Genomic DNA, 26,652 nt, shown 5'->3' with positions numbered 1-26,652 from the left:
GATTATTATTAAACATGCTTGACAACGATATTATAATGTACATCGAAACGTTGAAATAAAGAAATAAATCAGAAGTTGTTAACCACATAGAAACTGTGATGTCATGATTACTACAGCTAAATTGCAGGGCACACGTCTCCAGCAATTTAAACTGTTTGGTTTTCCTCATTATTAGTCCAGAAAAACTCAGGTGTGATAACATTTAAACGACAAGTAGTACCATGAGATGGACATGCGCAGCTCAGGTCCTGGAGGTGCCTACCATTCTCAGACTGACAGGATTTCTTATCTTGCAGGAAAACGTGTGCACCAGAATCAAGGGAGATAATTCAGAGTTTGAAGCAGGAAAGCAAAGAGTTGTCGTTACTTGATTACTAAACTCTCCGTTTATGCGCTACTGGTATACCTGATTAAAAATGCAGACGACATAATTTTTGTGCAGGCAACAGATGTCTGTTTCCAGCATACATGTATGCGCAGTTTGATATACCGGAAATCTTAGGTACACACGATACATGTATCTGGTTTCCGTTGACAAGTATGGAAATCTAAACGGCTTTAAGGAGAAAGCTTTCAGACTCAACGTTGTCGTTGGTAAGTCAGTGTATCGTTGATTGCTCCAGTCATCTCTGCATCAGTAGCTCAGTTAAGCCTAAGGGCAAATGCGTATGTGATACTTGGTAGGAAATATGCAGATCTGTACTCTATGTCCCTGCTTTACATAGCACAACGACCAACCCATCAAAATCAGCACAACAGCACAACAATCAACCCATGAAAATAACCCCAAAATGCATGTGATAAAATACAACGTATCAAGACTATATAGCCTATATACCGGTACACTAATTATTAAAATCTTTCTCACTACCGGTAGGCCTATGTCTTTAATTAGGCCTATCTTGTAAGACAATGGGAAGACTTCAAACATGCAAAACTATTTACATTTACAAGCCTTTTAATTATATCCCAATAGGGCACCCTGTCGAATTTTTTGGGAATTTATAACAATAGTGATGTCAAAATAATCATTCAAAGTTTGTTTGTGCATGTATGTCAGTTACATGTCTTCTAATGTTCAGTGGTATAAACTACCGGTATACCATTTTCAGAAAACACAAGTGTGATATCCTAAATGGATATGATCCATGAACACATGATCTGCACATTTGAGTCCATGTCATTGTCATGCCAAATACTAAAGTCATTGCTAATTATTGATCATCTTTGTCATGTATATGCTTTGTTTGTTGAGGAGTGGTACAAGCCTTTCATTGTTTAGTATAAAGAAGGACGTTAACTCCTTATTTTTTGAATTTGACATTTTCCTGGTTGCATTCACCAGAGGTAAAAACTAAAGCGTCAGTGTTTAACTGTCTCGGCCACTGAGGTTGAAGTTCGGTTCAGAGGCAACAGAGCTGTTTTGTTTTCCTCCCTCTGCAGTATGTGTAGCTGAGATGATTAAAACAGTTAAGACAACTTTACATGGGTATTCGTGGGATGAAAATGGGGGTTCATGTTTCTTACATTTTTGGTTAACAGAGCTTTAGCTATGTCAAGGTCAAGTTACACTTCACCTCTATAGGGTTGCAAATAATTTTAAAAAATGTACTTTTAAATGTCAGTTGAAGATATGTTGAAATAAACATTAACCAGGTGCTGTCTTAATAAGCAGTGTTTGTGGTATTCAAATTGAGAAGAGAAAAATAAAGTTATGAAAACATCATCTGAATCTTAGGGTGATTTTTAAAATTTATATAGTCTAATATATAGGATATTTTGTGTATGTTTCAGGATGGTGAAGCTGCAGTCGTTAAAGAAAGAACTTCATCTACAAAACTACAGAAAATGACGAAGGCTTGTATAACCTTGCTTACTGTGGCACTCCTCTCCCATCAAAGCCTTGCAGTACCTATTTTTAACATTGGTGGTGTGTTAAGCACACACGAAAATGAAATAATTCTGCAAGAAATGGTTGAAAATATAAATCATCAGCTTACTGGATTTCAGTTCAATGCCACATCCATAATAATGGCTAGTAATCCAATCCGTGCAGCGCTGTCTGTCTGTGAGGACCTGATTCCTCAGCAGGTGTACAGTATTATTGTGAGTCACCCACCTGACAACAGCCTCTCTCCTGTCTCCGTCTCCTACACCTGTGGCTTCTACTCCATTCCTGTCATTGGAATCTCAGCCAGGGAAAGTGCTTTTTCAGATAAGGTGAGTCCTTGAGTTACCAGGAGTTTGTATCCTTGCCTTTGATATGCACAAAGCTGTAAAATAGGAGATAGGGAGAATAGGAGAACCCAGACTTGAAAATCAAGCTAATTCTACGTGGTAAAGTAGGTAACACTTTGGGTAGAAAATATACGGTTATTGCATGTTCAGGTGGGACTGGTGGGGGAGGGGGTTGGGGCTAAGGGTGCTATATTTGAATGTCTTAATGCAGTGTGGCACTTAAAAAAAGGGATAGATGCACTCAAAGCTTTCTAACTCAATTTTTTATTACTCAGTTTTGTGTAACTTTAGTACCTTATAATTCACTTTTCCTAAATTACGGTGTTACTACGTAGATTATGAAATTGGTGAGCAGAAAGTTGATTTAAATGTTGTGAAAATGTTCACTTCTCTAAAGCCCATGTTGTCCTATTTTAAAGCTTTGATAGGGTGGAGTTATTTGAAGTAACTGTCTTTTGGGTGGATTTTGGGTGAATCCCAGATCTTAGATGTCTCTCCATAAAATAAAGAAATATAGGATTCTTTGATACCAAAACCATAGTGATATATTTACTTACATGATGGAGGCTGGCATTATGGTGGGTGGATATATAAATATACAGGGCATAAGAAATTATTTATCATACATTGTGAAGAGCGCTTGAAGGGCCAGTGTAGCAAAAAGTCACATCCCTACATGTGAATTTCAGTATTGGAACTGTTTTGTTTCAGAATGTCCACAAGACGTTTCTGAGGACAGTACCCCCGTACTCCCACCAGGTGGATGTTTGGATTGAACTCCTGAAAAAGTTTAGCTGGAGCCAAGTTATCTTTATCCACAGTGCAGACGAAGAGGGCTGGGCCATGCTGAACAGATTTCAACTTCTGGCAGATGAAACCAAGATTGGAGAAGATGTGTTGACTGTAGGACTGTTTGTTTCTTGCAGTAAATCAGTTATCGCACATGTAAAGTTTTCATAGGCTTTAGGCCTTCCCTTATTGTTTGCACTTAGATAGATAAACATAAATATATAAGAAAATGTACAGTTTACTTTTAAGTAACAACTGAAGATCATGCTAGGATGCTTTAATTGAATGGATTTGCTCAAAATGGGAGCAAGGCGTCCAAAGAAACCCTGTATTTGTCCCTAATATTGCCAGTTTAAAAGCTTGAAGGAACCACATTTGCAACACTCATGGTACTTCCTGGTCGTGGTTAAAGTGCTAGCCTTTCAGTCACTAGGACACACAAGGTGCAAATTCAAACCTGGCCTTGGACAGGGATTTTGTAGGTTCTCCCTCTCACAGTGCTTGATGACAATATAAAAGGTCAGTGATGCACATTTAGCTGTATGCACAGTCTAGTATTTATTGAAGGGTATGTATTTCACACATAAGGAAGTTATGGTCAGTAACTTGCCAAGATCAGTGGATAAGCCCAACACTCTGGTTTCCACCGCCCATAAAACTGAACACTCTGGTTTCCTCCGCCCATAAAACTGAACACTGGTTTCCTCCGCCCATAAAACTGAACATCGTATACATATAAGTGAAATATTCTTGAGTATGGTATTAAACAAGGATCAAGTAATTCAATAAGCAGACAGTCTGATCTAATTTTTTGGCATCTCGTGTATCATGATGACAAAAGACACTTTTTGTTCCAGGTTGAAAAAATTATCAAGTTTCCGACTGGCTCAAAAAATTACACCAAGAACCTGTCAATGATACCCTCTCTGCAGTCCAGAGTTATACTGCTTTATGCTTCGTAAGTTTCTATCTACCTTTATTATAGGGTGTATGACATACAAGGAGAAATGCGATTTATTTATTTGATTGGTATTTTACGCTGTACTCAAGAACATTTCACTCATACGACGGCGGCCAGCATTATGGTGGGTGGAAACTGGGCACAGCCCGGGGGAAACCCACGACCATCCGCAGATTGCTGACAGACCTTCCCACTTACGTGGAGAAATGCGAAATTGCAGTATTACTAATAGAAAATGTGAATCAAACAGTCTGTGATCATCGCTGAAATATTCCAGTATGTAGTATTGTAGACATATCAGCAGGCAGCCAGCAGAGTGAAGTCCCTTTGTGTTTGATCATTATTTTCCCACTTATTTGATGATTGCAAGCTGTTGTGGCATTTTATTATGAGATTGCCCTTGAGGTGGGAATTGAATGTTGTGTAAATTGTAAAATTAATGAAGTTTCACTGCACCATTTATACTGAACCATTAATACTTATTTGGAAAGTATAATGTGCATGTGTGAATTCTTTAAAGTAGTATTTTAAAAATGGATATTCCATGTCTTTGTCACAGATTTGTAGAATTAAGATGTGCGTTCTTGTCAAATATTATGCACTCTTCCAATTATGTAATGTTATGATTCATACTTGTTTCTCATATTGGTGTTATTACCTTTATAGCACAGTTATGTTTTGTACATGTGTCTGTAATGTATAGACACTAGCTTTGATCTGGACAGTGTGTACATGCATTATCTGTAATGTATAGACACTGGTTTTGATCTAGACAGTGTGTACATGCATTATCTGTAATGTATAGACACTAGCTTTGATCTGGACAGTGTGTACATGCATTATCTGTAATGTATAGACACTAGTTTTGATCTGGACAGTGTGTACATGCATTATCTGTAATATATAGACACTAGTTTTGATCTGGACAGTGTGTACATGCATTATCTGTAATGTATAGACACTAGCTCTGATCTGGACAGTGTGTACATGCATTATCTGTAATGTATAGACACTAGCTCTGATCTGGACAGTGTGTACATGCATTATCTGTAATGTATAGACACTAGCTCAGATCTGGACAGTGTGTACATGCATTATCTGTAATGTATAGACACTAGTTTTGATCTGGACAGTGTGTACATGCATTATCTGTATTGTATATACACTAGCTCTGATCTGGACAGTGTGTACATGCATTATCTGTAATGTATAGACACTAGTTTTGATCTAGACAGTGTGTACATGCATTATCTGTAATGTATAGACACTAGCTCTGATCTAGACAGTGTGTACATACATTATCTGTAATGTATAGACACTAGCTCAGATCTGGACAGTGTGTACATGCATTTGACCACAATTTTGAATGAAGTGAAAATCAGCCCAAAATATATCTTTAAGTACATGTAGTGAAACTGTGAGAATCGTGAAATAGTTTCCACATAAACATTGTGATTTGGAAGACAATCTGCATGTAACATGCCATGCCTTATTACCACTGTGTTTTTAGATCGGAGGATGCTGACACTATATTCAGTGATGCCCAAGCCTTAAACCTGACAGAAGAAACCTATGCTTGGATCGTAACAGAGCAGGCTTTGAATGCTCAAAATGTACCCGTTGGTAAGAATGTACACAGCTTCGGTGTATGTCAGTGTAAAGATAATATGGCTTTTAGCTACATGCACATGTACACTTCAAGTTGATCAAGGATGAGGATCGAACACTGTATTGGAATTTATTGCAAATTTCCAAAATCTTTTATGATATGGATTCATGGAAAGATGTACAAGTTACCATTATTCCTGAATTTGTCTCTATGGGTAATACATGTAGCTCCTTCTTAGCAGACAGACCGGCAGCAAAGACTGTTTATTGGGAATATTAAACCCTACTGATCGGCATAAAAGGGCTCTACTCTAAAGTTTTTATTGGGCTTTTTATGCAATGTTTTTTATTATTTTTCTCTCAATTTTTATTTCTTTAAAATCCGTAAAATCTTTGTTAGGCAGAATTTGAAAAATAATTTCCATTAGCAACCTGCATGTATCATTTTTTTTCTGATAGAGTTGGTGTGCCAAATTTTTTAGGACAGTTTTCTTCCATCTTTTCATCACTACAATATTTCGGAAAGTCTGTAATCCCAGTCGTTCATTCAATCCATTTCACCCACACAGTGATATGTTCAGATGCAGTGTTTTATTCTTAAGTAATGATTTCGAGTGTATATTTCAGTGAGTGACGTATATTTCACCTTCTGTGTACGTACATTGCAGGGATACTGGGAGCGTCCCTGGTGAACAGCAGTAATGAATCTGCCCATATTAAGGATACAGTGGCACTTTTGGCTCTGGCCTTCAAGGAGTTGTTATTAAAGCACAATCTGACTGCTCCTTACAAGGTTTGCCGTGAGAACTCCCTGCCCTGGGGCAGTGGGCCCCTTATCTACAAGTGAGACTTCTGTATGTGTTGTAACTCAACATGTCCCGCCTATTCAAGCTGGTTCCAAGCTGTCTAAAGCACGACATTCTTTGTTGTTAAGCTGCAGTGCTTGTGAACAACCTCTGTGACTTACGAGCACAACTGGACTGAATATGTTAAGTTGAGCACATGTAGCAGCAATTTATTACATGGCTTTGAGGTGCAATACATGTAGGTATGAAGTTGAGTAGCAGCAATTTATTACATGGCTTTGAGGTGCAATACATGTAGGTGTGAAGTTGAGTAGAAGCTGTTTCTTACATGGCTTTGAGGTGCAATACATGTAGGTGTGAAGTTGAGTAGAAGCAGTTTCTTACATGGCTTTGAGGTGCAATACATGTAGGTATGACGTTGAGTAGAAGCAGTTTCTTACATGGCTTTGAGGTGCAATACATGTAGGTATGAAGTTGAGTAGAAGCTGTTTTTTACATGGCTTTGAGGTGCAATACATGTAGGTGTGAAGTTGAGTAGAAGCTGTTTCTTACATGGCTTTGAGGTGCAATACATGTAGGTATGAAGTTGAGTAGAAGCAGTTTCTTGCATGGCTTTGAGGTGCAATACATGTAGGTATGAAGTTGAGTAGCAGAAATTTATTACATGGCTTTGAGGTGCAATACATGTAGGTGTGAAGTTGAGTAGAAGCTGTTTCTTACATGGCTTTGAGGTGCAATACATGTAGGTATGAAGTTGAGTAGAAGCTGTTTCTTACATGGCTTTGAGGTGCAATACATGTAGGTATGAAGTTGAGTAGCAGCAATTTATTACATGGCTTTGAGGTGCAATACATGTAGGTGTGAAGTTGAGTAGAAGCTGTTTCTTACATGGCTTTGAGGTGCAATACATGTAGGTATGAAGTTGAGTAGAAGCTGTTTCTTACATGGCTTTGAGGTGCAATACATGTAGGTATGAAGTTGAGTAGAAGCAGTTTCTTACATGGCTTTGAGGTGCAATACATGTAGGTATGACGTTGAGTAGAAGCTGTTTCTTACATGGCTTTGAGGTGCAATACATGTAGGTATGACGTTGAGTAGAAGCTGTTTCTTACATGACTTTGGGGTGCAATACATGTAGGTATGCAGTTGAGTAGAAGCTGTTTCTTACATGGCTTTGAGGTGCAATACATGTAGGTATGAAGTTGAGTAGAAGCAGTTTCTTACATGGCTTTGAGGTGCAATACATGTAGGTATGAAGTTGAGTAACAACAATTTATATTACACTCATGCCTAGAAGTTTTACTTATGCAGACACAGCGGTGAAAATATTGTCTAAATAACCTGGAGTTAATACAAAAGTGTGCTTCCTTGGTGACGCTAAGCTAAAATTACATTTTGTTGAAATTCATAATTTATGTATGCTGTGCAGAATATTCTGTGGTCAAACACTATTTCTGGCTACTCTCAGGCATACTTCATCCACTGGTTTAAGCTGAAAAGGCTAAGAGTCATTTTATAATATGTTAATAGATATCTACAGGAATCCCAGCTTATGCATGGAGCCACCGGCCAGGTGTCCTTCAACACCCAAGGAGATAGACTTTACCCTGTGTATGAGATCATCAACATTCACCCTGCAGGGAAGACAGTGGTAGGATTGTATGGCAGTACACAGGTATGTCTGACATCATATGTCTGAGTTTAATAAAATGTAGCTGCTGAATAGTTTTTTTGTAAAGTTTGTGGATAATTTCTTACCAGAAAAACAAAAGTATGATTTTAATGCCTATATGTGCTTCTGAAAGTGCACTATTTACGGGCCCAGCTCCAGGTGAAATACAGTAGCTTTTGTACAGCAGTTTTTATACAGTGTTTTATAGTAAGCACACATAACTTTTCTTCTTTAAATTTTCTCTGGAACATACAGCCATATAAATTTGTAATTTCATCCGGTAATCATATTTTACATTTTTTTTTATTTTTGGGTCATTTTATAATAGTAAAGATCACAATTAAGTTTAAATGACTATCCATCCAAGAATCACAATGGATTTTGTTTTGTTTTGTTTAGCCATGGGCCATTGATCAACTTCTGACTTTACGTGATTCTGGCCTCATTGTGTATCCAGGCAATGTTCATGAGCGACCCAAAGGTGTAGTCATTTCTACCCATCTGAAGGTGTGTATATGGTGCCATATGTCACAGCTGACAGTATAGAGCCTAAAGTCAACCATGATCACAGTGCAGTTACTTTAATACACGTCAGCTTTGGGAATTGAGGAAAAGATTCAATCGCGTGTACAATGTTCAGTGGTGAAGATGCTGCTGTGGTTTTGTACATATAGGCATTTATTGGAGTGTATTGTTATCACACCAGGCAAGAGTTGAGAATACCAAGATAAATCTGCTACACAGAGTCTGTTTTCATTAACTTAATGATTAAGAAAATTGTGAAGACTTTTTTGGTTCTTACAGTCATTATGAAACTCAGACTGAGTTTGTACATTTAAAAGATCAAAGCTAATTGAGATGGTGCCATGTGTGATGCTCCTCATATCACCATCTATAAGGCTGTTACATTATAGGTATTAGGAAAGAGCAGTGCAAGGGGATGGACATACATGTATACACACAGACTCACACATAGACAAATATACTGTGAATAAACACTAGAATATGAAATAAATATGTGAAAATTGAAACAGGACATAAAACATCAAATTTGTTCATTAACTGGAACTGTTAATGGATAACCAGTGAATGAGTTTTTAATAAGTGTATTGGGTAAGAATATTTATGGCTGTACACATAATGTAAGGAAAAATGTTCATGTGTAATAGCATATACAAGATCATGCGTTACATCAGTTTTGGATATCGTTAGATTTGGTCTCAACACTATAGACCTTTCTGAACTGTCAATATAGAACACGTAGCTGACCAGTCATGAGCAGTATTGTTACAAATAGGTGAACTGGATGTCCCACATATTGGTTACAAATGTTCAGTCTTTCTGTGACGTCAGCATTGTAGTAGCATTGTCATCCATCCATTTCATCTTGATGTGTAAGTTTGGAAAGAGGTTGCATTTTAATTTAATTAATGTGAGCAGCAATGAAATAATAACATAGCGATTGGGTGTCGTGTTCAGGTTCTGACTCTGGAAGAGAAGCCGTTCGTGGAAGCTGAGATAAAGACCAAAAACGAGTGTGATTTTTATATTGACCCAGAGAGCAATGAGGCGTATGAGCAAGTGTATTGTCCAGCTACAAACAGCTCTACAGGTAGGCCGTTACACCGTCTGCTAGCTACGCACTTGTATTGATGTAAAATCTTAAGTTTTTATTCCTCAGGCCAGCTTAACTGCTTGTAATGTACATGTAGTACTGTGAAGTACTTAGTTTTCGCGTGGAACTAATTTTCGCTGGAAAAATAATTCCTGCAAAAAAAATATCCAATATCGAATCATAAACTACAGGTAGTGGTAATAATGAAGTGAAGTCTTTGCCAGGGTGACAGGAGTTGTGCTAAGAAAGCCTGACGGGCCAGCTAAATTTTTTAATAGCAGGGAAGGAAAATTATGGTTTAAATACATACAAACTCTAGTGCTAAGGCTTGGTGGGTATAAAACAGAGTGGGAGTTTATTCGTCTTTAGTTTGATCAGTCTTCGCTATACCCGTTAAGTGAAAGAAAAGTAGACGCAGTACCAACACGTGCTGGTTTCTAATGAATGTCACTCTGATACATGCAATCCCATTTGCTGTGTCTCTCCTGTGGTCCAATGAGTGAGCTTCTAACAAACTGTGAAGTGTTTACAACAACACAATGGCCATTTGCCAGCTACGACAATGTTTGCAGTTTCTGACCTGCTACAGTGGACGAATGAAACTGATAACAATGCAAAACTCACCGTGTTGAATAAGTAACTGGCGCGGATAATGGTGAATTCACATGTTTTGCGTTGAACTGCTTATATGGTGACAGGTCACTTTGCCAGGTGTTTAAAGTGCTCATCACTGATTCGAAAAGAAGTAACACTGCTCACGTTAGGTGTAAAAGTCATCCATCCCCCATGTGTTTTAATCTCTGATCCAAATCACGAGGATTAGCGACACTGCAAGAAACAAACGAGGATTAAAGCCACCCATGATGATACCTGTCTTACGTGATATCTGTCACATAAAACTAGCCATATTATATCTTGGAAAATTTTAAGATTTTAAGATCTGTTTTTCAGTGTTCTCTTAAACATGGGAAATTTAATTCCCACAAACATATTTTTGGGGAAATCCGCGAAAATAAATTCCAGTGAATAATAAGTAATTTACAATATTGAAATACAATTAGACATGTAACAGGACCCTTGTCAGACAATTCCTTTCTTTCATCAGAGGAACTCTTCTTTGCCTGTATCATGAAGTGGTGATTATCAGTTGAGTCAAGTCTTGTACTGGTACTACGTTATTAACGCTGTCCTGATCTCTTGACAGGTGCGGTCACAGAATACTGCTGTTGGGGCTACTGTATAGATATGCTCTTGAGGTTATCTGCCAGAGTCAACTTCACCTTTGACTTGGAGTTGGACAAGGATGGTTACTATGGCAGTTTTCAGAGGGTATGGCATTGCTTTCAGTTTAGTTTTTAGTCTGGATGCAAAGGTACCAAAGACACATGTGCATGTATATATATTTATACTGCATCAAACAAAATATCCAGCTTTTGATTGGACAGCATCAATGGTGTGGGAGACATATATCTTCCCATATACTGACTGGGTTATCTCCCTTTGATTGTGAAACCAATGTCACATCACTAAAGCAATTTGCCTATACATCTGTCTTTTGCACTGAATTGCTCAATAAATTTGTTACATAATTACTCACATGATACGAAAATATATGGTGTCAGTAATCCTCATATTAGGGAGAGGCGTGACGGCTACTATTGTATACACCATATATTTCCGTATCCTGTTTCTGAGTAACAATGAAAATAAGTGTCAGAGGCCTGCAAATTTTGACACTCATGAAGTTTATGAAAAGCTGAATATGGATTACGATGCCTTGGATTTCTATGTATAGTAATACATTATTTCTAAAGTGCTAGAAATAAATCAGTTTGAGTTAAAGACACAGATTTGTCTATCAAGCCTAGATTTCACCGAAATGCTGGAACAGAAAGATTTTCCTATGTATTATTGAGAAAACCAATAAGCTTGACATGACAAATAACTTTTGCTTAGCATCTGAATGAGACAAATCAATACTGGCTTGGAAACACCAACAAATCTTTCAAATATGGCCCTGCCCCAGCATAAATCCTCAAATATAATACTTATATGTATATCACGCACAAATTGGAACCTGCATTTAGGCATTGGGTGCTAACATTTAACCAGAAACTGACTTCTTTTCCCATCTGCCCGATAATACTTTATAGCTTGCTCACATCATAAAGGCGCACTAAACACAACAGATATACATATGTAATGCAATAACTTGATGTTTTCATAAATGTGACCAAGAACATGGGGTCCAGAGAACTTCATCTCTAGGTTCTTGGAGATTTTGATTTTCCGTTGTGTGTAGGCTCGTTTCAGGTGTAGTATCACACACATGCCGATTTTCACGTGACTCCTCTGGGTCTTGCTTTGTGTGAGAAATATGTTCTTAAACTATTTCAAAGCAATTATTTTCTGCTTTTAATTATATGCATGACAATCTAGAAAATCTGGCTGAGCTTGTATCAGCATAAAAGACAGTTCTGAAGTAGAACTCGTCTTGTGACCTCTATTTTTTGCCGTGTGTATGAATGAAGGGGCTTGGCCTGAGGACGAATGACCGATTCGTGTATTACTCTGTGCTTCTGCACGTACTTGTATAAACGAGGAAACAAGACAACTTAATTTCCCAGATGTGAGACTTAGTTTTGTAATTTTTTTTCAACGTTATATTTATGAGAAGAACGGAGTCTCCAACTCATGACCCCATCATATGGTATCAAATTTATTAAACAAAAGCCATAACTTTTGTTTGTTTTTCACTAATCAAACAAATTTTTTATTTATTTATTTGATTGGTATTTTACACAGTGCTCAAGAATATTTCACTGAAAGCTGCTAAATTTTTTTTCATTTTTCACAGAAAAAATTTGATACCATAGGGTCACATGCCATTATACATCTGTAAAATGGTACAAATTTTCAGCCTTTGAAAGGCATTTTTATTTGGGATTGCCAGCTCACTGTTGCCACTCTGCTGTTACAGTGTAATGGAACAAATGAGAGAGAATGGAATGGGATGATAGGTCAGCTGGTGAGAGGAAATGCTGACATGATAGTCGCCCCTCTGACTGTCAACCCAGAGAGAGCCCAGTACATTGACTTCTCCAAGCCGTTCAAGTACCAAGGTCTGACTATTCTTGTGAAAAAGGTTTGTCCAGCTTAGTGTTCTAATACATGTATTTAAATAACTAGTGTTAAAAATGTTTTATAAATATTTTGAAATACTGATAAAACTACATGGCTGGCTATTAATGGACTGTTTCACTCTTTGTAAATTGTATTTTAATTCCAGTGTTTACTGTATAGATGTGAAAGACAAAAGAATTATTTAACTTTTTCTGTGTATTGGAGAGTTCATACATCTTTTAACATCATTATGTTCTGCAATACTTGTGAAAGCATTTGGTGATGTCAGACTCTGGCTGCAGATATATGATTATCTGGATCAGGTTATATATTTCCTTATGCTCATTTGTAAGTTTATCCCCCTTTTCAAGAATTTCATGTGACATTGTATTTGTATAATTACAGCTGATTAATATATAACAAGGGCACATATCATCGATATTGGGAATTGTCAGAAGTTTATCAAAATATGGCTTTCATCATATTATGTTTTTCATTAATTAACCAGTTGAACCAAAGTATGTTTCTGTGTTCACACAGTATTTTATAACCCATAATTCACATTGTTTAATTCTAGTTTTATACGTTAATTGGAGAACTGTTACAACCCTATCACAATCCATGATATCTCATCCAGTATAACACATATATTACTTCCTGGATTTTTTTTTTTTTTTTAAATTCTCTATGAATTATCTTTGGTTTTATGCTTTAATTGAGGAAGTTTTTACTGTTATAATGCAGAACGGCTTGAGATCACTCAGAAACCTTTGGTTCAGAGTTGTGTTTTTCCTTGTCATAAAGAATATTCTACCCTGTGGAGTTGTTCACCTATGCGTGTATGACTTTCATGACATGTTAATTGATTCAGATAAGCAGATTTAATAGTGTCATTTTAAGCCCTGCATCAATCAAATGTTCCTTTACTGTGTTGATAAGAACAGTAGTATTTGCCCTTAAATTTCATCCATAACTTAACGATATGCATTTAAAAGTGAGTTTGATCATTAAAAGCTTTTTTTGAAATTTAGATTTGTTGATAGTTTGGATGATGTCCTGCGAAAATATGTTCCAGCACCAAAAGTAATATTTTGTGACTTCTATTCGTGTCAAAAAATGCAGGTTTAGGGGGTCAGTTTTTAGGTCAAATACATGTCCATGTAAATCAACCAGCTGTTTTTCTGGGAATAAATTATGTCTGTCTAGGGAGAAAACCATCATATTTTCAGATTAAAATTTCACTTTTTAATTTTAAAGTACAAATATAGTAAAGTTACTATAACATAAAAAATCGAACCTGTATGCATTGAAAGATCAATAAAATTATGATACAAACAGGACATACTTGTGAGACTGCATGGACTATAGACTTCTTGCTTGTGGAATCCATATGTGTAAATTTTAGTACTGCTTCCTGGGGGTTTTACTGCGACTTTCATTTTAGTTTGTTTGTCAGAATCCTGTTAGTCTTTGTCCTTTTTATTAAAAATAATCTTGATTAAAAGGGGGTAGGGCACATAAAATACACATTCAATCAACCATTACAGGAACATTGTATATTGAGTCCTTTGCACAAACATGTTGTTTAAAAGTTTCTCGGTATATTTTCAAATTCCATATAGACCCAGAATAGGACAGGGAATTTCAAAACAGTTCTGTGTTAAAGTGACTATGTTTTTGACAGACCACCAAGGAGAGCAGCCTGGCCTCTTTCCTTCAGCCATTCCAGGACACATTGTGGATACTGGTGGGGCTGTCCGTGCATGTGGTGGCCCTCGTCCTCTATCTGCTTGACCGCTTCAGTCCATTTGGAAGATTTAAGCTGGCTAAGAGTGACGACACGGAGGAAGATGCTCTGAACCTCTCCAGTGCCATGTGGTTTGCCTGGGGAGTTCTGCTTAACAGTGGCATTGGGGAAGGTACAGCTCATTTATTTATTTATTTATTTATTTATTTATTTATTTATTTGATTGGTGTTTTACGCCATACTCAAGAATATTTCACTTATACGGCGACGGCCAGCATTATGGTGGGAGGAAACCCACAACCATCGGTAGGTTGCTTACAGACCTTCCCACTTACGACCGGAGTGGAAGCCAGCAAGAGCTGGACTTGAACTCACTGCGACCGCATTGGTGAGAGGCTCCTGGGTCATCACGCTGTGCTAGCGCGCTAACCAACTGAGCCAGCTTATTCAAGTTGGCATTGTAAAAGTTCGTATGTTTCATGTTTATGACTGCAAATAAGTTATAACCAGCTGTTTTTACCTCGTCACGTTGATTATTTATCTGTCTGTTAGGAACTTTTCAGAAGAAGTCATGGATGGATTTGGTTGAATTGTTGTGCACAGCATAACATAGGGATAGGTATAGGTATTTTTAATCTCTGTGGTGTCTACTGGAGTCTGCCCATTTTCCTCCACCTGTACATGTGGCTGCCGTGTCACAAGTGCTCACAATGGGCACTCCAGTTTCCTCCACCCATGAACCTGACTTTCTTCATATACACCTCTTCCTCCTTCCAAAGCTGTTGTTTGGGGGACGAATCTACCTGTCGTGTTATAAGTCAAGTGCATTGTAGGAGTTTGTTAACTACTGAAAATGTGATGCTGTATGTTAATTAACTGTAAGCCAGATCAGTATAATATGGTTTTCATTCAGTAATTACATGTTAAACTATTGAAGGTTTTCTTCACTAAAACTTTTGAAAGTATGTACAGGAGACACATTTTTAACCATGTTTTACTGAAACTTTTGTTGTAATGAGGCAAATAAACAACAAAATTATTTCTGATTTACTGTTAGAAGCCTGTCATGATTATCATGCACCATGATTTGATGAGATCCTTTATGATTTGATGAGATCCTTTGATTTGATGAGATCCTTTATGGTTTGATGAGATCCCCTAGGATTTGATGAGATCCTTTATGATTTGCTGAGATCCTTTATGATTTGCTGAGATCCTTTATGATTGGATGAGATCCCTTAGGATTTGATGAGATCCTTTATGATTTGCTGAGATCCTTTATGATTTCAGGTACTCCCCGCAGTTTCAGTGCTCGTGTCCTGGGAATGGTGTGGGCAGGCTTTGCCATGATTATTGTGGCTTCCTATACAGCTAATCTGGCCGCATTCCTGGTGTTAGACAGACCTGAGGCATCGATATCAGGCATCGATGATGCAAGGGTAAACAAACGAAATGTGTAATACATGCTAAAAGAACAGTGTGTACTTCCATTTGAAAATCGCCGTGTATATTAAGTGAGCCTTTATAGTGTGTCTCTCATAACAATACATGATATATCTACTCAAAATAGCTTCTGTTGTTGCCCGATAATAGTACTTCTCCCTTTCATGTGCAATTTGTAAAAATGTATCATTTAATAAGAAAATAGGTTGTGTTGCACACACATTTAAAAATGCATCCGTTATCATGAACAAGAAGTACGTCTGTAACTACAACAGAAATGTCCTTCACATAACATGTTCATCTCTTCAAACACCAAATATCTTAAAGCACACGAACTGTCCCAATCTCTGTCCTCTGTACACAGTTGCTGTAGTTTTTATGTAATCTTATCAGAACCTTAATTTGCACAATGCAATGTTGTTTTGTGAAAGGCAAGAGCTCTGATATGTTCCCAAGAAGTGTTGAAGAATAGCATCTATTCATAGAGGTTATGTAATGGGTGACCGGAAGATATCAAATTTATTAAACTCTAGTAGTAGTTTTCATTTCTTCCGAGCTTCGGGCAAGGAACAAATGAAAACTACTACTCGAGGTTAATACATTTGATATCGAGGGTCATGAATTTCATATCCTATTTATCCCATAAATGACTTATCGTAAATTTAAAGCAGAAAAAATCATTATGATTTAAACTTTTCGGAAACTGCGTAGATGTTTAACCGTGTAGTGATATCACATATATAGGTCAAGTGAAGCGTCATCAGTAAGTGACAAGTACATGGCGGAGTATAATATAGTACAGACAAAATTTATTTATGTAACAAATTTTTTATACCATAGTCAAAAGTTTGCTTTATACAATACATTTTTCAATCCGTTAATATTTATAACAAGAATATTACATTTTACTATATTACTTTACAGTAACACAAACACGTCGTCGTTTGGGTGCTTCATGGTTGTAATGAACACTGCACGTGAAAGACACCAGCCGATATGGGATCTCCAAATATTGGCACCATTACTTAACCGTCATGGCGATAGTGCTATGTTTGTAGTCAATGCCGAGGATTTCCACATTGATTTGATTATCTCTCGTCACATTTAAAACTCTGGCGTGTCCTTTTTTGTCAATTTGTACGATATCTCATGGTTGAAAGTCGGCCATGTTGACATTTGCAAACGACAAGAAAAGGTTGTAAAAAAATGTAGTGCCTGTACAGCCGAGTTGTAACTTTTGATTGGTCGATTTGATGAATGAAATTTACACAGACCAATCAAAATGTCGGAATTTATATTACACGTGGTGCATATCAAAACGATATGCCATGCCTTTATTACCCGGAAAAATGAACATCTATGGGATAAAAGATTGTATATCGTCTTCTTCATATCTCTCCTATGACAGGCTATAAAACCCTTCTCCTGATAACGCATGGTAATCAATCACTAGTTACGTTTTAATGTTATTCCTAATACTGGTTAATAATTGTATTATGCTCTTGTAGCTGAGAAACCCTCAAGACAACTTCAGATATGCTACAGTTAGAAATAGTGCTGTGGACATGTATTTCAAGCGTCAAGTGGAACTTTCAACCATGCGTAGAACCATGGATCCAATCAACTATGACAATGCTGAGCTTGCTATCCAAGCCGTAAAAAAGGGGTAAGATTTGAAAAAAACAAACAAATAAAATGGTCCATTATGTATGAAAATTTAGCTAACTTTGAATGGGTGAGTTTGTCCAAAAAAATTTGCATGCCATGAAATGATTTACTAGGACAAAAAGACAGTAATTTTTCATATTTGATAAATGGAGTAGTTTGTTATGTTTAGGTTGAATTTTTTAGTTACTTCAAAGCAACTTTTAATGATAGCAAGAAAAATAGCTTTCTCTTCCTCAATTCAGTTCTTGATTTTAACAGATTTTATTAAGGTTTGTCTAGAGGTAATGATGATATACTTCCAAAAAAATAGTCAACACCAAAAATAATATTTCATGAGCTTCATTCTTCTCAAAAATACATTTTTCGTGCTAATTTTTAGGGCAAAATCGAGGTGTATTATATAAATTTAGTGAATTGCTTTGGAGAACACGATATGAATGTGTCTGAATGCAATCCTGACGGCCGTTGTTTCATTGACAGTGAGCTCCAAGCGTTCATTTGGGATTCGTCTCGCCTTCAGTATGAGGCGGCCAAGGATTGCGACCTGGTGACAGCTGGGGAACTGTTCGGTAGATCTGCTTATGGTATAGGTCTACAGAAGAACAGCCCATGGAAAGAAGCCATCTCCTCGACCGTTCTCAATTTCCATGAAAGTATGTGGTGTTTTCATCTGCTCCAAAAGATTTACCCTAATTCTTCAACGTTTTCAACTACCACTGTGACCAATATTTTGAGATATTCTGAAGGAACTTTGGGGTGTAGTGAAATAATCTGCACAGGTTTATCAAACTTGCATCTTTGGTAACACATGGAAATCATTCTTGGTGTAATTTTCATAATAATTGAATGCATAAATTCCACTGGAAAAAAGTGCTGCTGAGGTTGAAATGGTTGAAGATTTACAATACGGGAAAAATTCTTGAAGGGGTGTAGAGCAAGAATCCATTGTTCAGTTTCCTAGAGAAAAACTGTCCTGAAAAGTGATAGAAGGTTGTTCTGAGTAGACACCAATTGAGCACCTGGCAAGATATAATTGAGTTCTTCTGAGCATTTTATTTTCATTACTGTTTTTGAGCTTCATGATTTTTGTATTGTCTTAAAGTGAATGAAAAGTCATCCAATAAAAACGGAATTAATTATTAAAGTAGTATTCCAGAAATGTTCAGTACCTAGCCACTCATTTGGTGCTGCCATTTTGCCTTGTTATGTAGCTATCTAGAGTGATGTCAGAAAACCTAGGAGCTCTCCCGTACCATGGGTATTAAACAATGGGAAAATGAGAAAATACAAACAAAAATGCCTGATACCCAACCAGAGAGTGTCAGCTCTGTTCCGTGTTCAAAGGGCTTGGTCAGGGTGATGTTCATGGACACAAGCGTCCTGTTGTTCGTCTTCATCCTGCATGGGTGAAGAATTTGGTCTAGCTGGCCGCACCGACTTCAGGGAAATAGCAGGACCTTCTGATTGATAACAGACTCTTTCATTTAGATTTTGGGAAGATATTTTTATAATAAATCTGACTTTGCTAAGGAAAAATAATGCAGAGTCACAATATTTTTCTTCAAACAATGATTTTCCCAAGGCGGTTTTCTTGCCAGCTCACCCTGACAAGTTACTGCAGTGCCCTGCCCAACATGTACGCATTGTGACATGGGCAGCTGTTCTCAGTTCCCTGCTCATAAATGTGTAGTCCAAAATGCATCAGTTTAACTCTTAAAGCTATCTGCAAAATTCATTTATTGCCTTGATGTCTGTCTATCCGCTATAAGAAACCACACTGACAATAGAGAACTAATAGGTTTTTTGACGTGATTGCCAGTTATCATGTGATGCTTTCAGTGCTAGTGATTGGCCCAGTTCATGAGGGCTTCTACAACATGGCTATTTGGAGTGAATTGTCCGTCGGTGTCATTTCCCCAATGCTGAACTTCATCTTCTTGACTTTAAAATTTTATAGAATTTTGTACACATTTTTCTGTGATAACTGTGTCCTATATCATTTTTTCTATGTACATATAATGGCAGAGACTTTATGTTTACTTAAAAAAAAGCCCAATTCTGTTTTTTTTTTTTTTGGAATTCAGAACAAACCCAGCCTTAAATGGGGAATTTGCAGATTCTGCTGCTCTCTGCTGTTTATGGGGCCAACAACGCTCATGTGGGCATTTGCACAGTTTAATGTTCATTGAAAATCACTTGTATTCCACTAATGTGGTGTGCATATCTGTAGTCACATATGGGAAAGTTGGTTAATAATTTGCCAAAGGTTTGTGGTTTACACTGGGCACTCTAGTTTCCTCCATCATATATTAAAGTGAAAAATTTTTTGGTTTGGTGTTTCATAAGCAGCAGGTAATAAATAATTTTGGGGATATTCTTCTGCCTGATGCCAAGTTCTGACTGCGGAGGTTTTGACTTCCACAGTCATGAAAATAGACACCGTGAGATTTTAAGTGAAAACATAACTGCCAAAGCTAAAGCATGTGCATGACAAAAATGGGTTTTAGATGAAGAAAAACTTATGGTCATTCAGTTACTGATTTTTCAATCTGTGTCGCAGGTGGTTACATGGAGAAGCTTGATTCAAAGTTTATTGTGGTACGGCACGCTACCTGCCCAGAGAGAGATTCCGCTCCTGCCACATTAGGATTGACTAACATGGCAGGTATAGTATACTGGAATCACACTGTCTGTCTGTCTGTCCATCTGTCTGTTTGTAGACACATGACATTTTCTCCACTCAATTGTCCTGAAGCACTGCACAGCTTTCCATGAAAATTTGCAGATGTCTTAACATGGTGTGCATAATTCTCAAGGCTGTTGTACAAAATTACCTCTGTTGAGGCACTCTGCGGTTTACAGATGTTATTTTACCTGCCTAATACCCTAGAACATAGCGCAAGGATTTCCATGAAATTTTTGAATACATCTCATCTGTCATTATGAGCAGTTCAGTACATGTATTTACAAAGTTGTTCCCTCCCGGATGCTAAGCATAATGATCCTTTTTCATGTATTATACATTTAGCCAAAAGGCAGAGAGTTGAGGTGCACATTCTACTAAACTTGGGTGTGATGGTGCCAGTATCTGCTGAAGCTGATTTTACACTGGTGCCCATTAAATGGTGTTTGCTTCAAAACACAGGAAGGAAGGACATAACTCTGTCAAATTGGTGTATATTCTGCTTCATACTCTGGATCATCTGAGCTTGTTAATATTATTATACCGGTGCTTATATGTGTGACCTCCCATCTTCTTGTAGTTTCTACTGGACCATGCTTATGTTTGAAATATAACTTGAATTTATCAAGTATCAATGTTTTCATGTTAAATTTATTGACGAACATGTACTTTCACAGCTTTAAAATTTTATGAAAAGACGAAATTTTCTATACTATTAAAAGTTAGTAAAATGAAAAAAAAAAAAGATCTATGGCTGAAAGAAACAAGGCAGCATGTTTTGTACATAGCGAAAACTGCAGCCTGAGGTGTGTTTGACAGGTGTGTTCATGATGGTGGCTGGTGGTATCGTAGCTGGTGTGGTGCTCATATTTGTGGAGATTGCCTACAAGCGTCACCGTGGACTGAAGGACAAAGAGCTTGAGCTGGCTCGCAATGCTGCAGATCGTTGGAGAGGGAACATTGAGGTAGGTCAATGTGAGACATGGTTGTCTCCCCTGTCATCTTGTCTGCCTCCCACCAGGTGGTAAAACTGCAAGCCACAGCCCACAATTAATTTTGTTTACTTACCAAATGTTAACGTTTGGTCTCACAGCTCTGTCCCTAAATCTGCGGGCCCCGAAAGCTTCGGGCCTGATAATCCTTGTCCCCTTACACAATTCCAGTCAAATTCCTGATAGGGGTTGACCAATGAAATTTTTCAAAAAATTGCCAAACAGTTCATAGGGGTCAAACCCACCCTGACAGAAGCCAGTGAAACGGGACTTTTCACTACTTTTGCCTCGTGTACGTCACCCTTGGAACAAACAGAAATTGTCAGCAAGCCAAAGGTAGCTAGAATCAGCTGAGTGTGTGCCTGGCGACCAAACTCAGTCTACTGATTTGTCAACGAGCATCGCAAGGCTTTAATCATGATCCACAGTGTACCCATGTATTGTTCTTAACCGTTGTCACACATGAAAAGCCAACTGGTTCAAACAATGTGGTGTGTAAATTTTTGGGATAAATTTATTTGTGCAAGAACCTAGATGTTGGGCTCAAAACTTGACAAATTGATCCAAAGAATCTGAGAAGCTTTTGGAAATCACCTGGTTATGGCTAGAACATCGTTGGTTTTGCAGGTAACAGGTCATGAAAAAGTACAAACATATTACTGCAGTACTGTCCCAGTACTGTCATTGACAATATTGTGTGCTCTGGTCTCTAGTGTGTGTGGGCATCAGTCCATGGTGATTGGTTCTTAACAAGATGTCTTTAGCCACAGTAATGGATATACTCCAAATTTTTGTTAGCAGCTTGATTGAACCTTCAGTTATTACATTGAAATTCCAGTCAAGTCAAGTCCAGTTTTACCAAGTCATACAAAATTCACCAGTTAGTGACTTTTGTTACTATACATGTAATTACAACATAGTGAACAGATGAATACTCAAAGTATTTGTAGTGTTTCCCTTTAAAATCAAAGAGGGTACTCTTTGTAATGTAAACAAACTGTCTGCGTACCAGAAAGAGCTAGAATTGGCTGAACAACTGCACACAATCAAACCCTGGTTAATGAATGGTCATGCAGAGCCATGCAAAATCAGGAACTTGTGCCTAGGTGTTCATGCACTGTTTTTGTACATACAAGAATGTTCCAATGAAATTAGTAAGTTTAGCCTTGGTTCTGAGTTGAACAAAAACCTACCTCATCCAGTTTGTCTAATGCTGGGGACTCCTGTTGATGCAGCACTTGTGGTATTTCAAAACGAGGTCATTGGTAACCCCAAATTCTAGTATTTCACTTTTATATACAAACGAAACTAATGTATTGATATCTGAACAACAAGCTAATTATACCATTATCAATTTGACTATTTTGGCTCTGGGCTGGCTCACATGGCTAAAAAGCTGGCTTGCTCTGACTGCCATGCCCATGACGAAGGAGGCTACATGTTCAAACCCAGCACTCACTGCTTTCTCAGTGGTTATAAGTCCAGAGGTTTGTCATGTTTCTTACCTAGTGAAGGTGGATGGTTTACTTACGGCACTCCAGTTTCCAACATCCGTAAACCAGGCTGCGGTCATATTAGTGAAAAATTGTTGATTATGCTGTGAAACACCAATCAGTCAATCTTATGAATTTGACTTTAGAATTTTTGTGCACACGAGTATTATAAATATTGTTTTCATATTTTTTTGTTTACTTTGCAGAAACGTCGAACATTAAGACAAACTCTCCAGAAGCAAAGAGAGGAGCAAGCGAAGCGAAACTCAGTGGGAGGAGTATCTCGAAACCTCGTCACCCCTCCTCTCAACCCTCCCAGCTTTGAGGAAGCCATGACCTACCCTATACACCCTCAGTCACAGAAACAAAGGAGTGGAAATCCCAAACAGCCAGACAACCATGTGGAAGAAAATGTGGTTTAAGCTCTTGCTACACAAAATTTACTGTTTTCAACAGTAAGGAATTGTTGTATTTGTTACAATTTGCCATATAAACCTGTATTTACAGATGTATTTACAATGTTTTTAATCTTCACTATTTCATGTGCAATATTATACTTTTATTCTATTGAATTTTTTTTTTTTTCATTTTATTACCTCAGTATTATGCCACATAGCACATAATTATGCTTGGCAAATTACAATATTGTTTTAAGGTGACTCTAGAGCACAATACTGTAAATCTTTTCAACATTTGGATGTTTTGCATAATTTTTCAACACATTCTGAATACTTTTGCATATTGGAGTGGATTAAAATGTACGGTTAAATGTCTTTTTAGTGCAATAACACCACAAATACCAAATACATCGTGCTAGTTCATGACGGCAAAATGTCCCAAGCTTAACTCTGTCCCATTCATGAACCAGCAGGCAATGGTATCACCATGTAGACCTCAGATTCTGTATGGACAACTCTAGGCCTGTAAAGAAAACAAGACCCTATGTATTCTAAGGAAGAAAGCGATCTGTCAACCAAATACCATTTCATCTTATCAGAAATTATATGTTCAGTTTATGTGTATGTCAGAAATGTAGTTTTGATGATTAGTGTCTGTCTCATACAAAAACTTGTCACGAGGTGTGTCTATACAACTGACTGAGCATTCTGTAATACAAAAAAACAGCAGCAGACTGGCATACGCTGTTTCTAGGTTTGCCCAGGAGGAAGTCTTTTGATTTGCAAGAAGTGATGTGAAAGGTTACCTGGCAGTTTGTGCTCCAAATGCACCGATCTGGCGGCAGTGGCAATCAGGATGGCGGACAATTCATAAATTCAAGGACAAATGAAGCAGGACCCCGGAGAAGCTGGAAACAAACTAGGGATACATTTACATACACAGATTCTGCTGGCGAGAATGCTGTTCAAGCTACCCTATACTGTATGCTGCACTTCTCTTCTGTCTTCAACCCCAAGCCCCTATATTATGTTTCAAGGCAGATGACAAATCAGTGATCTTACCATACATAGCATAGTTGTATGTGTATCTCCACAGGATGTAAGCTGATCTGTATAAAACCTCAAACTTATTTGATTGCTCATGCAGATAGCAAAAAGGTGTAGGGGCCAGTAAAGCTGTTCATTCTTTGGTTTTTAGTGTATCAACTAGCTAGGTGTAGAAATGTCTTCCATATATGATAGTACTCTATTGTTTACTGTAGCCGACCAATGTGTGCAGAGACCAATCAGCAACTTTCAGTGTTCCAGGAAGTATTTAAAGTCACTTTACAGTCACATATACTACTGTAATAGCAGCTTTCAAGAATGACTGGTCACCATAAAAAATACATCTGAAGCAACACAAGCTTCAACACAAGAGGTTAGAGAGGATCAATGAATCAATGAGTGAGAGAGCAGAGTTTACGTCCCAAAGTACAGAAGGAAGAATTTGATTGGACCAACTGTAAAACAGGGTAAGAGCAGGTGTTGTTTCGGATTTACATTTAGTGTGAAGTCAGCGGCTATAAGATCCGAATGTGATTGTCTAGATTGCAACCCCTGCTCAGGGTTGAATCTCCGAGACTGTAAATAAACACCACAGACATTCAATATACATATATATGTATATATCTATGATTGTTTTTTTAAGTACGTGTTTAAAGAGTTTTTGTTCATTGTATACTACACTGGCTTTTGCCAGTAACTCATGGTTATTTAGATTTACAAAGTACAAGGACTTTATTTTCATGTGCATGTGTGTATGAATACTGTGTTTACACATGTAGTTCTTATTATGTGGAAAAGGGGAATAAAGAGAAAAAAAAAAACATACCCCCAACTCAGACAAGGAAGTTGTGAATTTCTCTATCATTGTATTTCAACAAACTGCAAACAGGAACGTGAATTATGAAAATGATCGTGGCAATTCTACATAATCCAATCAATTTGCCATCTATGTATTTTACTTATAATGGATGCAACAGGTACACAACAGACAATTGAAGGCTGTATCTCTGTTACTGCTCTTTTTATTAGTACTATGTAGTTATGGTTATTTATTAATTTTTGCATTGATCTTGAGTAATCATGTTATAAGTTGAAGAGTGTATGGTAATTTTTGTGTCTGAATTGGTTGGCCTGCAGTAATGATTTATGCAACTTGTGATTGCAATGAATAATTTGTTTGATTGAAATTTTAGGCCGTACTTCACTACCATAATGATGACTGGCCATCACTGACAGAGCAGTGTAGTGGGAAATACTGAATGTCCATTAGCTGTTTATCAATAATACCACACGTTCCAAAGTGAGATGAGATTATGTGCCCAGTTCTTCTACCCATAAACCAAATTGCTGTGGTATTTATAGTGAAAAATATTCCACTGCAGCATAAAACCCCAACTGAGGCACTTTTGAGTTAAAGCAGTTTTACTCTTTTAGCATTAAAAGAGTTTGAACTCATAACTCTTCCATTACATACATGAATATGTCATGGTTGATCAGTTTTATGCATCCACCCCACTTTACTAGGTTGTGTACTTGAGAAACCTTTTGACACAGAAGCAAAGTTAACGAGAGTGGGAGTAGAGCATGTGACTTCTCGGATGACAGGTATGAAATGATGCAGCCTGGACAGCTCATTCAGTGAAAACCCCTAGCGATTGATTGTGAGCCTTAATATCTGCATTGTCTGTTTCATGTTAAACAGAATGTACGGTACATGTATTTATTTATTTATTTATTTATTTATTGTGAGCAGCATGATGGATTAAGCTTTCATTTGTGATCCTTAAAATAAACAAATTTGTTCCAAAATATTAGATTTGAGTGGTCTGTAATTCTTTCCTTGAATCAAGAACCATATCTCTACCGTTGTAGGAATACATGTAGCCCTAGTACTCTAGAAATAATAAGAGCAGCATCAGGACAAAAGATACAACTGATGACCTGTAACAGTTTATTGGCGTCTGGAGAAGAGGGTTTGGGGTGGACAGAACAACAATGGGGAAACGTGATGGCTTTTCCTTGCACAGGCTTCAAATATGGTTCCAAATAAAGTAATTTCTACCACACTCACTGATTAACAATACCTGTGCATGTAAGCGTCTTCAAACTAAAGCCGGAACATTGTCAGGGAGTAGCTATGCATCATGAGGTTTTACATTCACCAAGCTTGTTTAGTTTTTCATTGCATTAATCTGAAATTTCATTAAAAAGTCTTCTGTGTCAGGAGTAACCAAGGTGTGTGAACCACTGATGCTCCGACTGGGAGAGTTGTAGCTTTTGGGGGATAATTTTGTTGTGTGCGGTAATCTGGTGCCTGTATATAATGACTGTGTCAGTTTCGGGTCCCATATAGACCTTCCAGTCATTTA

General features: G+C 37.5%; 1 protein-coding gene across 1 annotated transcript; it reads left to right on the top strand.

Moving 5' to 3' along the window:
• Nucleotides 1-432: 432 nt before the first annotated feature.
• On the top strand, nt 433-25,999 carry LOC135462196 (glutamate [NMDA] receptor subunit 1-like). Its single transcript, XM_064739596.1, has 18 exons — nt 433-594; nt 1,795-2,220; nt 2,950-3,141; nt 3,885-3,985; nt 5,499-5,611; nt 6,265-6,439; nt 7,933-8,077; nt 8,474-8,581; nt 9,554-9,686; nt 10,894-11,018; nt 12,670-12,834; nt 14,497-14,731; nt 15,850-15,998; nt 17,511-17,668; nt 18,151-18,323; nt 20,231-20,335; nt 21,173-21,318; nt 23,045-25,999. The coding sequence occupies exons 2-18, from the start codon at nt 1,849-1,851 to the stop codon at nt 23,258-23,260; spliced, it is 2,811 nt and encodes a 936-aa protein (XP_064595666.1). The 5' UTR covers nt 433-594; nt 1,795-1,848; the 3' UTR covers nt 23,261-25,999.
• Nucleotides 26,000-26,652: the final 653 nt, after the last annotated feature.

The sequence above is a fragment of the Liolophura sinensis genome, chromosome 1, assembly GCF_032854445.1.
Source record: "Liolophura sinensis isolate JHLJ2023 chromosome 1, CUHK_Ljap_v2, whole genome shotgun sequence".
In the NCBI taxonomy this organism is placed as follows: Eukaryota; Metazoa; Mollusca; class Polyplacophora; order Chitonida; family Chitonidae; genus Liolophura; species Liolophura sinensis.
This window is presented reverse-complemented; position numbering and strand designations above follow the sequence as displayed.

Excerpts from the sequence above, each read along its gene's own strand:
- LOC135462196 (XM_064739596.1), top strand. The coding sequence starts at position 1,849 with ATGACGAAGGCTTGTATAACCTTGCTTACTGTGGCACTCCTCTCCCAT. Across the intron at positions 8,582-9,553 it reads TCATTTCTACCCATCTGAAG|GTTCTGACTCTGGAAGAGAA; the intron begins GTGTGTATATGG and ends TGTCGTGTTCAG. Across the intron at positions 14,732-15,849 it reads TAACAGTGGCATTGGGGAAG|GTACTCCCCGCAGTTTCAGT; the intron begins GTACAGCTCATT and ends TTATGATTTCAG.